Raw genomic sequence first — 20,189 nt, 5'->3', positions numbered from 1 at the left:
ATTTAAAAAACTAGAGATTTTTACATATCCGAAACGTAAAGATATTTTAGATTGTACTTATCACCTATAAAACTTTTATATAAAAATTGTGTAGTTAATTTTGCAGCTCGTTAATTTAAATTTTTTTTTATGTACTGAAATAAGCAATTTTACTTTTAAAATCCAAAAATATGCAAATGAATCTAGTTGGTACTTTTAGGAGTCAAAAATAAAAATTCTCAATATTTTTCTAAATAATCGTGATAACTAACTAAAAATTAAGGGAAAAACGGGAAATTTTACGCACCATCAGTTTTCGACAAAATCGCTTTTGGTTTTTGATGTAACTTTAAAACAAACGACCATAGATACATGAAATTTTCAACAAATATTTTTATAAGTATATTCTATCCACCATGCAATTTTCAAAAATGTTTGACTTAAGTTGAACTATATTGTCTATAAGTATTCATAGGTATTTGCAATTTTCGATCATTATTAGTTTTTTTTTAATAAATATCGATAAAAATGTATTTGTTGGCTAGAAAAGCTTGAAAATTTAATACAAGGTTTCTAACACATGTAACATTAGCAGTTGAAAAATATTAAAAATACATAGTCACGATTTTTTTTTATAAGTATTTAAATTTAAATTTTGACAACATACTACGTAAAAATCACGAATATTCGCAAATTATATTTTTAATTATTTGGATTCAAATTTAATTCCATCAATTACAATAACTCACTTGTAACCTACTATACAGCAGAGGTCATAGGCGCCCGCAGGGGTGGCAAGTTGGGGCATTTGCCCCCTTGGCTTTTTAAAAATATTTTCTTTAATTGAATGTTTTAAGATAAATTACTATATACTATACAACAAATTTAAAGTATAAAATAATTTGTAATGTAATAAAATATAATATATTGTATAATAAAAAAGGTTATTATTTTAAAACACCTAGTAAAATTATAATATTTATCCTCAAATCCTAACATTGCCCTCCCCCCTAGAAAAATTTCTGCGGACGTATATGACAGAGGTACATCCACAACTTAGGTTAGGTTAGGTTAGGCTAGCCACTTTTTATATAAATTATTAACATAAAATTATCTAGTCTTTATCTAAATATAATTTTTTTAAACTAATAATATTTCAACAAATACACTAAGTCAAGAAGTGAACTTCATGTAAAAAAAAAATAATAATTTAATTTAATCTGTCGTTGGGCGCAGATGGTAAACAATTATCAATTACTTACCCCAGACGTATTAATACAGTATATTAAGTATGATAATTTATGAAAAACTAACAATATCCTAACAAAAACACACCGTCAACTCCGTATAAAAAACGCTAAGTGAAAAAAAGATAAATGTTATAAAATGTATGATATAAGATGGAATCTAAGTAAATGGTCTAATGTGTAAAATGTATGCATAAATGATTAATCCAAATTTAATAAAAATTGGTAATTTATATTATTTATTAGGTATGTGAATTATTTTAATCATAATTAATCCAAATTTAGTTTTCTTGGCTGGAAACAAACTTATAATACAATAGGGTCTATACATTATTTATTGCATAATACTTAGTACTTGCAGCCTGCAGGCTATATACATTTTAAGACTGAATCCTCCAGCCAAGTTATTATTCTAACGAAGAATAACGATTTTAATTATTTAGTAGTAATTCTAAAGTATTTTTCTTGGCAATTCGAAAGTTGATAACATTTTTCAAAATTTCAAATCATTGAAATTAATTGTATGCTGTTACCTATTTATAGTTTATATTGAATTATTATAAATAGCCAAATAAATTACAAAAATAATTCATATCGTAATATAATATGCATTATTGTATTATAATTACAAAAATGGGCTGACGGACTATTTTAGGTTAGTATTGTTTTTTATAATTTTTTTTTTTTGTAATTGTTTGATTTGAATTTAAAGTGAATTATTATGTCCATTAGTTATTATAGTTTTCGAATAAAAATGGGATGAGGTGTCAAAATACAGCATAAATTAAATCGCATTTTTTAAAAGCCTGTGCTAGTAGTCTATATTTTGTTGTTTGTGTATAGCTTGTAATTTAATAGAACATACCTAGTTGATAATTTATAGGTACTATTGTACTAATATGGTACTTTGGAAGTTGTACTCATATTTTATCGAACAAAATGGCCTTTATACCAACATAATATTATTCTATGCTATTTTGTAAGTACATATTTGTAATATTTACTGAAGTCGGACAACAATCGGCATGTTAACAACACGGAACAGGCGATTTTTGTGTTACACCCAGTGGCGTATTTATGGAGGGGGGCCCCAAAAAAGGCCAAATTGAAGATGACAAATTTTAAACATATTATCATTGATTATAAATAATATAATATTATAGTATTTATAATCATTAATCAATGATATTATCAATAATATAATAATTTAGTATAATATAATAGTATGTTTATTTTATAAAGCATAATGAAAATAATAACCTATTTAAAAGTAAATATAAATATTTAAATTGTAATCGAATAATAATAATAACAACAATCGACCGCACTGTCGGAACTCACACACATTATATTATGGTATTAAATAATCTGATGATAATATAATTTGTGACAACACAATTTACTCTATATTTGAGCATCGGGATACGGGCTCCTAACAAAAAAGTATAATATAATATTATTGTGTAATTTTTTTTCATCGGGATTTTTAAATAAATTGTAATAGTAATAGTTTTAATCTGTATTTTATTTCTTTAACATTAAGGACTAATCACTAATAGGTAGGTATATATACATTATTCACAGAATAGATGCAATTTAATTAGAATTTCATCTATTCCGTGTTATTATACTCTGTCCAGCGAGTGATCGTGCTGACCAAATTATGCTTTTTCTACGCATCTCCACGCGACAATCAGTCATAGGGGGATAGGGGAACCAGTTTCGATAGCAGTTTGATATGGGGTAGGATCAGCACGTTCTCTCGCTGGACAGAGTATAGTAAATATTGTCAGCTGAGCAATATTAATGTCAATTGATTTGACTTGATAAGGACGTCTTCTATATATCTGTGATCACAGCTGTTGATACCTATAGTACTATCTACAAGTCTACAACAGCCGTATCATCTGTCTGATATTTTCTTATAATAATCTATTAAATAGGTAGGTATCTGCCATCTGGTATACCTATATTAATTGTAAACAATCAGAAAAAATATAAATTATAATTATATATTACGCAATGTTTAGCGATAAACAAGAAAGTCGTAACTCATTACTCAATTACTCATAAATAATAAATAAAGTTTACGTAATAAAAAAGAAATTAAAAATAATGTATTTTTGTAATGTCGTGTACATTACGTGTCGAGTAGAAATAAATTCATAAATAAGTAAGCTTTTAATAAAATACGAAATAATAAGTATTATTATACTTGACCGTATATGCTCCTGGTAAATTATTTATCGATAATTTAGATTGTTTTATTTTACTATAAATTTTATATAAAATAGGTTCCCAATACCTATTATTAATTATTATTATCCATCAAACTAACTAAATATTTTAATCAACTGAATAAATTAATGAGCAAAATTTATAATTACATTTCCTGTTAGTGATAACTGACTAGCTTGTATAACAGGCAATCATTTGTTTATTTATATTTCGTGTTTGCATGTTGCATTTTCCAAATCGTCCTACAAGGCTACAAACTACAAAGTCACTAGATTTAAACTTCAAGGTAATCTGGCACAAGCCATTAAGTCAATCAGTGTTGTTATTGTTGGTCAGTACATTGCTGTGTATTTCAAATTTTTGTTGTACTCAGACATCTTAACAAAAATGATTACTGTAAATCAAGTAAGTGCATAAATTATTTTAGAAAATTTAATAATCAAATATGATTTATGTGTTTATACTTTACACCAATTTAAACTTTTATTTTAGGTATTGCGTAATGTGTGCCGTAATTCTAGATGTATTATTGCAAATAGAAAGTATAGTGAACAATCTCAAGAGACACCCTTCTGTCTTGGTTGGTTTAAATGTCTTTGAAATTAAAATGTCAATATCTTGTTAAATATTACTATTAATGCCATTTTAGAATTATCTGATACACAAAAGGAATTTCGTGACTTAGCAAGGAAATTTGCTCGAGAAGAAATTATACCTGTTGCTGCTGAATATGATAGGACTGGCCAGTATCCATGGGATATAATTAAAAAAGCACACTCAGTTGGACTTCTCAATGGTCATATTCCTGAACATTGTGGTAATTTTTATAACTAAATATTCTAAATACGACTTACTTATTACTTAGTACTTAATGTTTAAACTGAAAACAGCACCTTATCGTCCTTATCAAATAGTTAATAAGTTAATATTAAACACACTATAAAGCTGTACAATACCAATTAAAATAATATTCATAATAGAACTATATACTACATTTATATGGTGGCGTTAAAACAGTTTACATTTTTTAAACCATTTTAACGCCATTATATAAACGTAGTAATAGATAAATAGTGTAATAATATTGTGGTGTCATGATCATGTAAGCTACACGTCATCACAATGATTTCATATTAAGAGGACGCCACACCCGCATGTGTTGTCTCCGTCTTACAAACGTATAACATAGCAAAATCTGTTTAGCGCAGGACAACTGTTCTTCCTCAATATTTATAATAGAATTTTCAAAATTTCACAACGCATAGGTAAGAACTTTATCTGTGTCATAGCGCTGTTATTTTTTTGATAACATAAATATAATTAAAGTTATAAACTTAAGAAAATACATTTATTTTTATTTTTTCATTAAATTACATAAAATTATTGGTTTGTGCTATCCAAAAAATAACAACGCCATGACACAGATAAAGTTCTTACCTATGCATTGTGAAATTTTGAAAATTCTATTATAAATATTGAGGGAGAACAGTTGTCCCGCACTAAACAGATTTTGCTATGTTATACGTTTGTAAGATGGAGACAATACATGCGGGTGTGACGTCCTCTTAAGTATAAATTGTAGGTATATACTAAAATATAATACAGTAAAATTATGTATGAGTATTTTTTCATTATTTTAAAAATACAATCAAATAATTTTGCAAACCTATTACTTATACATCTTCAACAGTACTTGGAAACATTATGTTGTAGTTTTTTTAAAAATGAAATATATTAAAATACATAAAATCAAATACTTTTTTTCTATAAAAATATTATTAAATTTATTGTAACCAATACCAACTCCAATTACTAAGATTTTTGAATCATAGCATTGGCTTAAGTCTTTATGTTGAGAATCAATAAACTGTTACAATTTAAATGATATTCTAAAATATTTTTATTCAAATGTCTTAAATTTTTTTATATGTTATCAAATTTGATAGCTTAGAATATTAGATATGTAAGTATTAATAATTTTAATTGTAGAAATAAAATTGCTTTACTTACGCAACTATGAGATATAAGTTTTTGTCTTAAACCCATGTAAAATAGTAAAATAGGATTGGAAAGAAAAGTCACCTTACATTCCAAATCTTATAGTTTAGTTGGTGCTCCATGTTTTGCTTTTCTTTAATGTTCATTGACCAGCAATGACTATTGTCACAGTTATTCCACTTATTGTTGATGCAACAATATTTTGCTCTAAAATCTGAAGATTTTCCATGTAGGATTATTTTTTTGATGATCCATTGTTAAATATACATCAGGAATCCAGGAATACAATTATGCATGACAAATTTAGCTATTTCTTCAAATCAAATAGAAATTGATGGTAATACTCTCAATGAAAAAATGTCTCTCTTGTATTTTTTTCTGAAATCTGTTAACTATGTATAAAAAAATTCTTTGATATATATATTATGTATAAGATAAATAATAATCTTACTTGTTATCTTTGATGGTTTAGTTTATTTAATGGATTAACACTAATAATACATTTCACCAGGGCTGGCCATTAAGGGAGGCAAAGCGGGGCATTTGTCCAAGACCTAGCGCTTGAAATGTGCATTGAAAAATATTCAATAAAGAAATTGTATAGGCTAAAGGCTATAAGTAACTATGGTTATTGGTTGAATAAGTTTTTCCCAGGGCCTTGCAAAAGGTAGCACCGGCCCTGACCATTACCATGCCTCCTATACCTGGTTTTTAATTTTCATACTGGGATAATTAAATAAAAATAACAATATTATTTTTAAAAAAAATGTAAATTCTCTAGTTCTAAGCAACTGATGGATTTTTCTTTAAAAAAAGGAAAATTTTTTTTTATAATTTACTTGATTATTAGTATCTAACTCCTTTAAGCGTGGCTTGTATTCCTTTTTATAATAAGGTCCAATCATAATTACCAATTCTAAGTAATAACTTATGCCTTGTAATTTTAAATAATTGTGGTCTATACTATCTATACACTACTAATAAGTAAACCAGGTTGATAAATAAAGGTTTGAATCAGTCTCATTTGGATCTAAATTATTACCATTAATTAATCTGTCAACTAAACACATTTAAGAAATTTAATTAAATTAGAAAGGTGTATTTATTTAAGATATTTAGTGTTGATAAATATTTTCACCTTAAAGTCCGTCCAAGTTCATTTTCTTATGATAAAATATTTAATATTTGGACTGAGTTTTCACTTAGAATCACGTATTCACATTTAAAAATACTGCAGCCTTCAAAATCATGATTTGAATTTTATTGTACCTATTGTTTATAAATAATAATTTAACTAAAATGCTAAATACAAACTTAAGTATTAGCCAAATTGTAATATATTGATCATCTAACTACTTGCATTTATTAATAATTATATTACAACCCTAGATTTTATGAGTTGAATACTTTTACTTATTGATAAAATAATAAAAATTGATAAAATAAATTTATGTATTATAATGTAATAATATATATGTGAAATGATATCTTAATATCTTATGGCGTTTTCCATCTAATTAAAATTCTGTTTAGTAAAATTTAAATGATTCTTTTCAAACTTATAAGAAATTACGATTAAAACAACAACTTTGCAATATTTTACTTACATAAAATATATATCTTTAATAGTTTGGAAAGGGACACCTATCCTATAAGTTGTTTTATAAAGAGCATCAGATATAATCTTCTTATTACTTTAATAGAAAAAAATTCCTAAAAAATGATATGAACATGTAGTTACATTTCGGATTTCCTGATTTATGTAAGGATTATAATATCAAGGTAAGCTTCAGTTTTGGTAATTTTATGAACTGACATGAAATTTGACAGAACTTCAAATGAATAAAACCAGTGAAGTTAGATCGCACAACCTGGGATGAAGTAATAACAAGATTAAATCCATCATTCTTAAATTATTCCAGATAAACCTCTATCAAATTTCTTTAACAAACAGTGACATTTTTATTCGAAAGATACACCAGGGATAATCTAGATAAAAATGTTAAAGGTACAGTGAGAAATTAAAATTGGTACTTATTATATTAGGTACTTAATTTGATGGCATTCAGGAAAAAAAACTAAAAATACAGCTATTTTTAATATTTAATGTTAGAAAAATTTACCAGGTTATAGACTCTTAAAATTTCTATTAAATCCAATTTATTTTGTATTATGTTTATGTTTATTATAATATATTTATTTATATTATATTATATTATATTTATATAATCATCTTTACGTCTATAATTTTAATTAATACATTTTGAGGCTATGAGTACGGGCGATCTATATTAACTATCTTGGTCTGTGGCACTGTGGACCGTAGCCAATAACCATGAGTTAATGAGTCATAATAATTATACATTTATTTTGGTACTTCCGCTATTGATTGTTTTAGTTTTTTTTTTTTTTGTATCTCATGTCTCATCTACATTATGAAAGGTGGAAGAAAAAGTTTCCAGTAAAAAGGCACCCTGGCAAATTGTGTCTGTGTATCTTTAATATTTTCAAATGACTAAGATAACAACTTAAGTTATGACTTAATGAATATTGAGGAACTTTTTGTATTACATTTTCCAACTTTTTAGCCTAATTATTTTTTTATCAATATTTATAGAAAAGTAATATTAAATGTCTCAAAAACGGAATATTAATTTTATCTAAAAATGGTTTTGCTTAAAAATCTCAGTTTTTCTTCAATTTTTTTTTTTGTTTTCCTGATTATTTTTAATAGTATTAAGAATTTTTTCTTTTGACCGGGCTAAGATTCCTCAGGTTAGATCCACTTTGCTACTATAAACTACTTAACTAAGTTCATTTCATAAAAAAAATTTGAATTTCATTTTGTTTTTTTGACAGTTTTAGTGCATTTTTATGTTTTTAAGTAATTTATAAATAAGGATGGAGTGTGATGGTGGGCTTACACACTCTTGAGTAGTTTTTTTTTTTTAATTTAACTTTTATTTGAACTATTTTTTATATAAGGTGGTATGAACATGTCTGTAATGGATGGGTGCTTGGTTGCTGAAGAACTTGGTTATGGATGCACTGGTATTAAAACTGCTCTTGAAGCTAGTGGTTTGGGCGTAAGAGAAAAAGATTATTTGCAGAAACTAAAAATATGATTTTTTTTTTGTATTTATTAACACCATATGTTATTTTTATTTAGCAAATGCCAGTTATAATTGGTGGAAATAAAGAACAACAAAAAAAATACCTTGGAAGGTTAATTGATGAGCCTTTAGTAGCTGTATGTTTATTTTTCACTACAATTATTAATATTATGTCAAATGTATTTCATTAATTTTAACTATATACAGGCGTATGGTGTAACAGAACCTGGTGCAGGTTCAGACGTCAACGCTTTAAAAACTAAAGCTGTGAAAAAGGGTGACGAATATATCATTAATGGACAAAAAATGTGGATAACCAATGGTGGTGTTGCTAACTGGTATTTTGTGTTAGCTCGCACTGATATGGACCCTAAAGCACCAGCAAGTAAAGCATTCACTGGTTTTATCGTTGATGCAGATACACCTGGACTTACACCTGGGCGAAAAGTAAAGTAAATTTTTTTATTTTACTTGAACACAATTATATTTACTCGTGTATTCAAGGAATTAAATATGGGACAAAAAGCTTCAGATACCAGAGGAATTACTTTTGAAGATGTTCGAGTGCCCAAAGAAAATGTGTTAACTGCTGAAGGCCAAGGTTTTAAAATTGCTATGTTGACATTTGATAAAACCAGACCGCCAGTAGCTGCTGGAGCTGTTGGCTTAGCTCAAAGGGCGTTGGATGAAGCTGCCAAGTATTCGCTTGAAAGAAAAGCATTTGGAGTACCCATTGCTAAACATCAAGTAAATAATCTAAGCATAATTACATTTAAATCAAATTTTTCTTAAATTGAAATCTTAAAATCAGCATATATATATATATATATATATATATATATATGTATATATTGATGTTCACGGTGTAATTCATATTTATTGTGTTATTATCTAGGCTGTTGCTTTTATGTTGGCTGATATGGCTATCGGTATTGAGGGTGCTCGACTTACATACATGAAAGCTGCATATGAAGTTGATCAAGGACGACGCAATTCTTATTATGCATCGATTTCAAAAGCTTATGCTGCAGATGTGGCAAACAAATGTGCTACTGATGCCGTACAGGTATGTATTGTACAATACTTAGTGTAATATTATTTTATATAACTATTGTAACATTAATTAATGATCTTAGATATTTGGCGGAAATGGTTTCAACACAGAATACCCTGTAGAAAAATTGATGAGAGACGCCAAAATATATCAAATTTATGAAGGTACTGCTCAAATCCAACGGTTGATCATCTCAAGAGACATCATTGAAAAAACCAAACAAAATATGTAAAAAAAGTTCTTAAAAGACAAATTAAATAGATTCTTTATTGTTCTAAAAATACAAAATTAAATATTTATTTTTATATTTTAACATTGTAATGGATTGGTAAAATGTATTTAAAAATTATCGTTATATAAACAATAAATACATTTATTATTTTTAATATTTAAACAGTCTTATATTTACCTTGTTCATATGCTATCGCTTTTACACATAAGAATAAGTTAATTTGGTATAGTTAGGTACCTATAAACAATGTTTTATCTTTCATTAAGTTAACACATATTAATTTTTTATCACAACTGATGAAATAAAACTCATTCTAATGTACTTTAATGATTGCATATAAACATTGTAATTGGTGATAATATATATTGATAGATATATTATTTATATATTAAACAAATATCATAACAACTTAAAAAATATTAATTATTATAATTAATAACATGCTCTGATGATATTTTAGTTTTTAATAGATATGTAAAAAAAAGTTATTGTGAAGTTAAACTAAGATTAAAAACTAAAAAAAAAAAAAAAAAAAAAATACTAAATGTATATTACATTGTAATATAATCTATTTTATCCTGGTAGGTACGAAGGATTTTAATATTTTCACTATTTTCTTTTTGATCGGAAGTTTAAATTTAATAGTGTTGTTATTTAAATTTCAAACATTTCTTGTGCCATATTGTGTATTATTTTTAATAAGAGCAGATGTCTGAGCATTTTCTTCAACTGTGGATTTCCTTGTAATTGGCTGACGAGCTCGCCATGCAAAATGACTGCGTGACATATCCACATCTCTGAATGTATTCAACATAAATATTGCAGTCACAGTTATAAGGAATCCACAAATGATACCAATAATATCCTAAAATGCATATAAAATAAGTAAATGAAGAAAAACAATTCAATTGACTACCTATACTGAAAAAAAATAAGTACATTTAAATGCAGATGTTCCCATTCCTTGAATAATATTGCTGAGGCTGTTATTACAAGAGTTGTAAACATGACATAATAAACTGGTGTAACTACACTCGTGTTGAAAGTGTCTAAAGCTTTGTTCAAATAGTTCATTTGTATACATACAAATGTAATCAACAAGATTATAAACATATAAGTTAACCAATTTGTGAATTCACTTTGACCTAATATTACAAATATTGTTGAATAAAATATAAATATTTAATTACAAAGAACAAAATAATTTTTTTTTAAATCTATAAGTTAGATACCTGATATTGTTTCTCGTATAGCAAGTCCAAGTCCTTTACACCACATAACAGTTAATGAACCACTAGTCGAACACATAATAACATAAACTATAACATTTGATGAACCATACCGTGGACCAAAATAAAAGAATATTGAGAAAATTATGACTAACATTATGCTAGTGTATATGATGAAACCTAAAATGCAAAGAAGACATTATCAGTAAATAATAAAAATCTCAATTCAATAAATATATACAAGAAACCCTACCAGGTTCTGTAAGTTTCTGTAATAAGTCTTCAAGGGAGTCAACTTCTTCTTCTTTTGGAGAATGAATAACCATCACTGTTGAACCAATTATACACATAAAGCAACCAATCTAAAATCATGACAACATTATTATAATTGTTTCGTTTAACCCAAATATATCTCATGCATTATCATTTATAATTCATTAAGTATAAAATGTTTACATGACAAATTTACATTCAAAAAAATAAAAATGTATCCTCACCTAAATACTAAGTTATTCATAGTATTCATACAATTGTACAATTTGAATGCTGAAACCTAAGTTACTTATTTTAAAATCTAAAAATGTAATATTTTGTATACCCATTAGTTGGAAATATAGTTGGATTTATAATTATGGATTTTCTCAGCAATACGAGAGAAATATAAAAGTAATACTTATGTTTCCTTCAAATTTATAGTAAGTTATAAAACTAAAAATAAAATACCACCATCAAGTGTCATTAAATTTTAAATTATCCTTAAAATTGAAACCCATTCTGACTGTTTATTATTATCAAATGAACTTATACGATTTAATCATTGGGTATCCACCCTAGGCCTCTCTAAATATTGTTAAGTTTAATGTCATCTCCTTCTCTAGATCTCAAAATCCTATTCATCACCCTTACATGCTTAACAAAATTCAGCTGCAATGCGTACCTATTATAAAATATCTTGGTATTTACTACTCTTCCACTCTCTCTTTTAACCATCACATTGATATTATTACAGGTAGATCTAATAAGCTTTTAGGTTTTATTAAACGTAATACCAAGCTTTTTTCTTCGCCTTCCTGTCTCCGTTCTGGACTCTCCTAAACTACTATCAAAAATCCAATTTAAAGTTTCCTCTCATAATGTTAGAAATCATGCTCTTTTTTACATTTCAACTCTGTCTACTTTCTTCAGCTATAATCACCCTATGTACAGGATGCTTAGATTGGCCAATCAACAATGATCTACATTCACATCGTTTTCTCTTATATTTTGTCAAATTTTTATGTTCATTTTCCTACTTCAGTTTTGTGCTGTTATTAATGTATATTGAAATATGTATATACTATATACCATTCTATATAAAAATAAATAATTGTCTAATCGTGGCTACTTTTATTTTTTGTTTCTTTTAAAAACTTAATAAAATCAACTTTATTAATATAGGATGTTCCATAAAGATCTGACATTTTGAAAAATAAAATAACTTTTGTTTTAATTAATATAAAAAAAATTTTTTTTAAATATAATTTAGAGACACTTGTACTACATTTTTGGTATACATTTTTTACATTTTTTAATTTTTTTTTTTAATATTGATTAGAACAAAAGTGATTTCATTTGTCAAATCTTTGTAGGACATCCTGTATATTAATAAGCAGTATTATAGAATTTGACACAGTTGGTAATTAAGTTCCATACTTATTCCATCTAATGATAAATAATATATGTATTAATGTATTATTATATATACTTGTTGTTATTAAAGCAGAGAAATCAATTGATTATATTGATTATGTTTTAAATAATATTTATATACATATAGCTTTGAGTATTAAACTATTAAAGCTAAAAATAAAATAAAATTTACATATCAAAGATATTAATATACATAATTTAAACCATTCTAATTTCTAAAACGAATTGTTTGATTTTAGAAAAATCATAAATATGAGGGTATGAAATTTTTTAACATAGGAATAAATTAGTGATTATTAGTGAACAAGGTTTGACGGCAATTTATAATACAATAAATATTTACCACTAATAAATTATATGAGTGTATAAGATGTAAACATGGGTGTGCTCGTTTATCATACTATTTTTATGATATAAGTTATATATTTAGGTGTCTTTATTTTTTATAGTTATTATTTTCAATATGTAATCATAAAAACATAAGTTTTTTCAACTATTGACATATTTAATTTTTAATAGTATAAAAACATGATTTAATAAAAGAAATTGAAATGTAGAAGAAAACCCACTCTTTTGTAAATATATAACAATTGAAAACCAAAAGGTTTCATAATAATATTTTCAATATAAAAAATAAGTTTTTTTTTTTTTAAACAGGCGAAACAGAAACTACAAATTATTTACCATTCAATTAATAATAAAATTTTAAATTAGTTTTCTTGACTCTTTCAAAAATTATAAAATAAAAGAAATGAAATGATAATTTTGATTTAAATATTTAAAATAAGCTTGTCTACTAGTCCATGAACAGTTGACAAAAAATTGAAACATTGTTTCACAAAAATTAATACTCTTATTTGATATAATACTTAGATTGACCAAATATTTATCTGTGTTTATATTTACCTTTGCCAATAAATTAAGCTGTTCATTTAAATACTTTGATGACAATATTGCTGCAACAATGACACTAAGTGCACCTAGTGGAGTAACCACTGAAGCTGGGGCAAAAGCGTAAGCAGCAAAGTTAAATACTTCTCCAAAAGCCACTAATAAATAAAACAAATCATTAATAACATACAATTTTGGTTAAACGAAAAAAAAAATGTCTTACTCATAGATAAACCAAACCACCATAACCAATTACTTAAGTATCCATATCCACCATTAGCTGCTCTTCGTCCACTCCCTAATGATATTTGAACAAGAGCTTTTTTCTTTATAATAAAACTTGCTCCTAGACAAATAAGACAATTAATTAGGTTAATAAATTTGATATAATTTAAATATATAATAGGTATTACAGATACAATTCTAAAATATTAAATAAATTAGTTAAAAATAATACATAATTAATAAGTAACAATTTTCTATTATTTATTTATGCGAGCTTAAACATGTTTAAATTTATAACAATTAATATATAATAAATTATAATATCATAAATAGTTAAATTGTATGTTGGCACTAATCAACAAAGCTAAGTAATCACTATATGATGAATTGATGATTAATAAAATCATATTTTTAATAGTAAAAGTACAATTTGATTTAAGCTTCTTTATTTTAAATATATAGCATATAAAATTAGAATCAAAGATATGAAAGAACTAATCATTATAGATAGCAACAGCCTTTTGGAAATGAGAGCAATTAAATTTTTTTAATAATATTCTTAATTTTTTGAAAAATAAATGTTGTGTACACATAAAAATTACACATCTTAATAACACAATACTATAAGTAAATAGATGCTATTTTATGTATCTATAACTGTACATATATATATATATGTAAATTTATATTATACTTAAATTAAATGATCTGATTCATTTTTACTTCCTATTTCAAAAATTACAATGTTTGTAATTAAATATTTATATTTTCTTTTATTAATAATTTATTCTTTACACATTCTTTCCCTGTGGACGGGGGTTAGAATCTCAGATGTGTGTGGGGAATACAAGTGAGAGGAAGTGGAGTAAGTCTGAGAGGGGTGACCAGTACCAGCCGGACAGTGGGTATGGTAGCCGTTTCATCAGTCACATGTGCAGGTCTATCCAACGCCCATGATGTCAATGGTGTAGAAGCAAATTGTATGATTTTTATTGATCTAAAGAATGCTTACGACAAAGTTCCTAGATAGGTTTTAAAATGGGCATTGATGAAGAAAGGGTTGCCAAAGGCATATGTAAATATAATTGAAGACATGTATGAAGGAGTGAACATAAGAGTTAAAAGCATTGTTGGTGAAACTGAGGAGTTTAAGGTGGAGTTGGAGTGCACCAAGGTTCAACATTGAGTCCTTACTTGTTTTTTTTAATAATAGATGAAATTAAAAATATACAAGGTGAGGTGCATGTTGTTTGCAGATGATGTAGTGTTGGTTGAAGAGAGTCTGGAGGAGGTGAACTATAAACTGGAAGAATGGAGAGAAGCACTTGAGAGTAAAGAGTTAAAAATTATTAGAAGTAAAACTGTGTATATCGAGCTTAATTTTCATTTTGGAGATAGAGTCCAAACAGTAAATCAGAATAGGCGTGTAGTGAATATAGTGGGCAAGGTAGTGGATGAAGTTGATAGTTTCAAGTACTTAGGATCCATATTACAAAAGAATGGTGGTTTTGACGAAGATATTATGCATAGGATAAGAAAGAAGAGAAAAAACTGAGGCAGTTTCAGAGACAAAAAACATGAGAGCGGATGGAAAACGAGGAAGAAGTAGACCGAAAAAGAGATGGTTTGAAGTTATAGAGTGCAATATGAGAATGGATGGTGTTTGTGAGGAGGATGCTAGGGATTGTAGTAAGTGGAAATTGAGAACCAAGGTAGCCGACCCCAAATAGTTGAGAGAGAAGGCGAAAGAAAAGAAAGAAGATTCTTTACACATTCCATTTGTAATCATTATTGATAACCTTTATATTGTACATTAACATTATACTATATTATATTATGTATGTTATATATGTATCGATAATGAAAACAAATGGAATGTGTAAAAAATAAATTAAATAATAAAGGGCGATATAAAGATTTAGTAACTAACATTGTAACCTTTGAAATAGGAAGTAAAAGTGAATCAGATCATTTAATTTAAGTGTAACATAAATTTACATAATATATATAAATGAATATTTATTTAACACGTTGATTGCCATATGGCCGCTGGACAGTGCCGCAACTATTAATTCTGAGGCCTGTGTGCAAAATTTGTTTGGAGACCCCAAATTAATGATTTTTTACTTGATTTTTGTATTATTACAGCAATATTATTAATCAGTATTTTTTTCGTATTTTAACTTAAATTAAATCATTTATAATGTTATATGTGCATTATACTAATTAGACAAGAAGTTAATTTTATTATTAAATAAATTATTTATTTATTATATTATTAATATGAAACTTTAGAACAAAATCAATTTTAATAATGTTATCTCTAAATTAAACACAATGCATGATATTTTTGTAGATTTAATTGTATATTATTTATATTATTTATTTTAATAGTTAAACAGAAGAAAATATCTAATAGGTAATATATATATATATATATATATATTTAAAAAAAAAAAACAGTTTTATAAAATTTCATTTAGGCATTTTAGCAAAATATAATGAAAATGAACAATAAGTTGTTTCTTAAAATATAAGTTAGAATTATAAAGTTAAAACATTATAATGAATACATTAATACATTATTATTTCAAAAAAAAATTTTTTCGGGCTTTTGCGTTGTTAAAGTCTGTTATTATCTTATCAATATTAAGTTCAGCTGTACGTTTACTTTCAATATTCAAAATACTTATATTTTTTAGTCGATCTTGACCAGAAGAATTCCGAAGATAATTTTTTATTAATTTAAGATTTAAAAAGCTACATTCTGCAGACACAACTGTTATCGGTAAAGTTAAAAATAAAAAACATGCTGCAGATAATAGTATAATACATCTGGGTAACTTATAGACAAATCCATTTCAATAATATAACACATAGATCTTAAATAGATTTTAGATTTTGAGATGAAATGTTTGTTTTTAGACTTGTAATTTGTCGCGTGAAATCTGAAGTAATATCATATTTATAAAATTGAATGAAATCATAGGTAAATTTAATTACAGAAGTCTGTTCATAGCTCAAAAGTGATTTCGGGCTTAAAAATTTGAAACGATCAGAAAAACATTTCATTCCATTAAATCGTTCTTTGAGTTTAAATATTATACAATCCACGACTGGTAAAAATACTTTAATCCTAAATTTATCTTCAGAAATATAAAATCTCCGGTCACCGTCAACTTCTCCAAATACTTTTTTTATGAAACTTAGGTCTCGAAGAATGGAATGAAATATCAATTCCCCATTCATCATATAAGCGTTTGATTCTAAATATATTGTGCTGTAGTCATTTCGCATGTGTTGCATATTTTGAATAGCTTTATCCAGAAGCATAGAAGCATTCTCTAATGAAATATCCGTACTTTGTAAAATTTTAAATACAGTATTTAAATATCTTACAATATTTTCCCAAATATATAAAATTAATACAAATTCACTCGATTCTATCTTATTTTTTAAGTACTTTACTCATATTTCGTTCATCTTTTTTACTACTTGTAAGTGATATTACTGTTAAACATTTGATTACATCAATAAACCGTTCTTTTAATGCAAATACTACAGTATGTCTAGATTCCCATCGGGTAGAGCAGACATTGTAAAATGCTTAAAAATAGTAACTACTATTATTTTACTATTATTATTTAGCACTGTATTGACGTATTCCATACTATTTATACTATACTTAATAATTATGCCTATAATTAATTGAATTGTTAAGAATAAAATCTAAAAATATTCGTAGAACGATAGAGCAAAAAAAAAAAATATTGAAATAGACGATTTTCATTTTTGGTTTTTGGTTTTAGAGGCCCCTTAGAGTTGGAGGCCCGTGTGCGTTGCACACTTTGCACACCTAGTAGTTGCGGCACTGCAACTGGCAGTTATCTGTACCTAATTCTCAAATTTTAAATGTGTGTGATTGCTGATGTCCAAAGTTATAAGCCCATCACTAACATGCTATAAGGGTTATGTTGGAATCAATCAAATTTTTTTTTACAAGCTAGTGGTATATAAATACACATTTTCAGATAAATTTCAAATGTTTGACCTTCTCGGTACGCGCATGCACAATGCAATTTTTTTTATAGCACCCGGTATTTTTGATACCAAATTTGGATAGACTGAATTTTTTTAAGTCATTTTGACCATTTAACCATGCCTCTAAAACCAAAATTGACTGAATGAGAGCCATTCAAATTTTAATAAATGATATTTTTACAATTCATTACAAAATGCATAAAACCATTTATAATTTTTATTATTGGTTACTTTTTGAATATTTTTACATATTTTTTTTTTTATATATACGTGTTATAAATAAGACTAACATAATATGGATATAAAATTATTTAATTAAAATTTATTACAACTGTATGTACGTAAAAATATTCAAAGAGTAACCAATAATATATAGGTAATTATAAATGGTTTTATATGCATTTTATTTATTATAATGAATTGTAAAAATGTATTATTCATTAAAATTTGAATGGCCCTCATTCGGTCAATTTTGGTTTTAGAGCCATGGTTAATTGGTCAAAATGACAAAAAAGTTCAGTCTATCCAAATTGGTATCAAAAATATCGGTTGCTATAAAAAAAATTTTCATTGGGCATGCATGTACTGAGAGGGTTAAACATTTGAAATTTATCTGAAAATGTGTATTTATATACCACTAGCCTGTACAAAAATTTAATTTATTCCAACATAATCCAGCCGAGAAATTCAGTGTTCCCTAAATTAGTGAACACATGATATATTATCAAATAATTTTTGCACTAAATAATTTAGATCAACGGTCCTCACTAGGATTTTAGAAGGGGCCAAATGAAATTTTTGAAAATCACTTGCAGGGCGCTTACATTTTTTAACTTTTTTTTTTTATAATACTTGTTTTAATTTATACAATCTTTTAAAAATATTTTTACAACAAGCAAAATAGCAGGAGAGATACATAAGAGAGCTTGATTGGCTTGATTGAAAAAAAAACTATTCAATAATAGTACTTCATCATTATACATTTTGAATGATAATAATTATCAATATAAAAATGTACAACTGCAGTTAGTCCAGTTCACTGAATTGAATGAAAAAAAAATATAAAAATATTAATAATAATAATAAAATGAAACAGGATATTGTAAAAGTGCATGAATAACACAAATGTTTTTCTTGTACTTGGGATTTTAGAGTTTAGAATGTACAATTTAATTTTAGTGCGGGTCGCATTAAATTTGTTAAAGGGCTGCATGTGGCCCGCAGGATGCGTAGTGAGGACCGCTGATTTAGATAATGTTAATAATAATAACATTTTAACTTGAAAATATATTAAAAAAATAATAAATAGGTAGTATAAAAATACAAACCAATAAAACCACTTGAAGACAAGGCAAGTCCAAGTCCAATATAATAATCGGTCATATCATACAATCGATTAGCTTCATCCTTCTCCATTGTAAGTGAAATAAAGTTACTCTCTATTGAGTAAACAATAAAATGGTTTAATTGACTACAGATAAAATACCAATACTGATCAGAACTCAGATGCCATATATTTGTAATGTGATCAGGTTATTGTTAAATTCAATAATTGAAGAATAATAACGATTAAACGAATATTACATTGAAATTGTAAGGTTTCACCATGATACCTATAATAATTCACATAACACGGAAACAGAGACGGTACGAGAACGCGAAAAAAAAACAATACAAATCCATCAATTACTATCTGTAGCAAATTACTATATATCTTTAATAATTAAAAATAGAAGTAGTATACAATAAGATTGTAAAAATGTAAACTTTTAAGTAAGAAATATAAATTATTATATAATAATAGTAGTATTAATTTATTATAGATAGCCTATAAGCAAAGAACATTGAACACTTAGACGTGCGTTAGAGGTAATCACGTACTAAGAATTAAGATATTGTATTATTGACTATATTGTTCCATAATAAATAATAATATATGATACTACTTTACAACTTCACAAATATGTTTTAAATGTCAGTGGTGTTACTACAGGCGTATTAATTATTATTACTTAATAATTTGCTATAAAAATACTGCAATCTATTATAGCATATTATAGATAAGTAGATATAATGTAATTGCTGTAATCAATAAACTGTTAAGTGTTAACACTTAACAGGATGGCCAACTAAGATCATATACAATGTATATGATCCATAGAGTAATATTATTATTATTATTATTAATATATTAATATTACTCTATGATATTATATTGATATATGAACTATGATGGCCAATATTAATATTCAT

General features: G+C 26.2%; 2 protein-coding genes and 1 pseudogene across 3 annotated transcripts; 1 reads left to right on the top strand and 2 right to left on the bottom strand.

The window, feature by feature from the left end:
• The first annotated feature begins 3,175 nt into the window (after nucleotides 1-3,175).
• Mcad (Medium-chain acyl-CoA dehydrogenase) lies at nucleotides 3,176-10,017 on the top strand. Of its 2 annotated transcripts, XM_089218773.1 has the most exons (10): nucleotides 3,176-3,399; nucleotides 3,714-3,869; nucleotides 3,957-4,044; nucleotides 4,114-4,281; nucleotides 8,448-8,548; nucleotides 8,632-8,712; nucleotides 8,783-9,022; nucleotides 9,080-9,322; nucleotides 9,471-9,641; nucleotides 9,712-10,017. In XM_089218773.1, exons 2-10 carry the CDS (start codon nucleotides 3,852-3,854, stop codon nucleotides 9,859-9,861), a joined length of 1,260 nt encoding a protein of 419 aa, XP_089074899.1. In that variant the 5' UTR covers nucleotides 3,176-3,399; nucleotides 3,714-3,851; the 3' UTR covers nucleotides 9,862-10,017. The 2 variants fall into 2 exon arrangements, with proteins under 2 accessions (XP_089074899.1, XP_089074900.1); XM_089218774.1 differs by lacking the exon at nucleotides 3,176-3,399 and having other exon boundaries at nucleotides 3,656-3,869.
• Nucleotides 9,868-19,945, bottom strand: spict (magnesium transporter spict). The gene is made up of 7 exons (XM_015524693.2): nucleotides 19,265-19,945; nucleotides 13,894-14,016; nucleotides 13,686-13,828; nucleotides 11,344-11,452; nucleotides 11,094-11,270; nucleotides 10,801-11,006; nucleotides 9,868-10,726 (listed from the first exon to the last, which is right to left on the bottom strand). The coding sequence occupies exons 1-7, from the start codon at nucleotides 19,350-19,352 to the stop codon at nucleotides 10,523-10,525; spliced, it is 1,050 nt and encodes a 349-aa protein (XP_015380179.1). The 5' UTR covers nucleotides 19,353-19,945; the 3' UTR covers nucleotides 9,868-10,522.
• On the bottom strand, nucleotides 16,386-18,214 carry LOC149058305 (uncharacterized; annotated as a pseudogene).
• Nucleotides 19,946-20,189: the final 244 nt, after the last annotated feature.

This window comes from Diuraphis noxia, unplaced genomic scaffold, assembly GCF_037042655.1.
Source record: "Diuraphis noxia isolate RWA-SAM2 unplaced genomic scaffold, SU_Dnox_SAM2 contig0002, whole genome shotgun sequence".
Taxonomy (NCBI): Eukaryota; Metazoa; Arthropoda; class Insecta; order Hemiptera; family Aphididae; genus Diuraphis; species Diuraphis noxia.
This window is presented reverse-complemented; position numbering and strand designations above follow the sequence as displayed.

What these genes read in the sequence shown, in the direction of transcription:
- Mcad (XM_089218773.1), top strand. An exon ending in TTGATGAGCCTTTAGTAGCT is followed by an intron (nt 8,713 to 8,782) that starts GTATGTTTATTT and finishes AACTATATACAG; the next exon opens with GCGTATGGTGTAACAGAACC. An exon ending in TACCCATTGCTAAACATCAA is followed by an intron (nt 9,323 to 9,470) that starts GTAAATAATCTA and finishes GTTATTATCTAG; the next exon opens with GCTGTTGCTTTTATGTTGGC.
- spict (XM_015524693.2), bottom strand. Translation starts at nt 19,352, where the DNA reads ATGGAGAAGGATGAAGCTAATCGATTGTATGATATGACCGATTATTAT. An exon ending in ACAGAAACTTACAGAACCTG is followed by an intron (nt 11,271 to 11,343) that starts GTAGGGTTTCTT and finishes TTTGCATTTTAG; the next exon opens with GTTTCATCATATACACTAGC. An exon ending in TATACGAGAAACAATATCAG is followed by an intron (nt 11,007 to 11,093) that starts GTATCTAACTTA and finishes TTGTAATATTAG; the next exon opens with GTCAAAGTGAATTCACAAAT.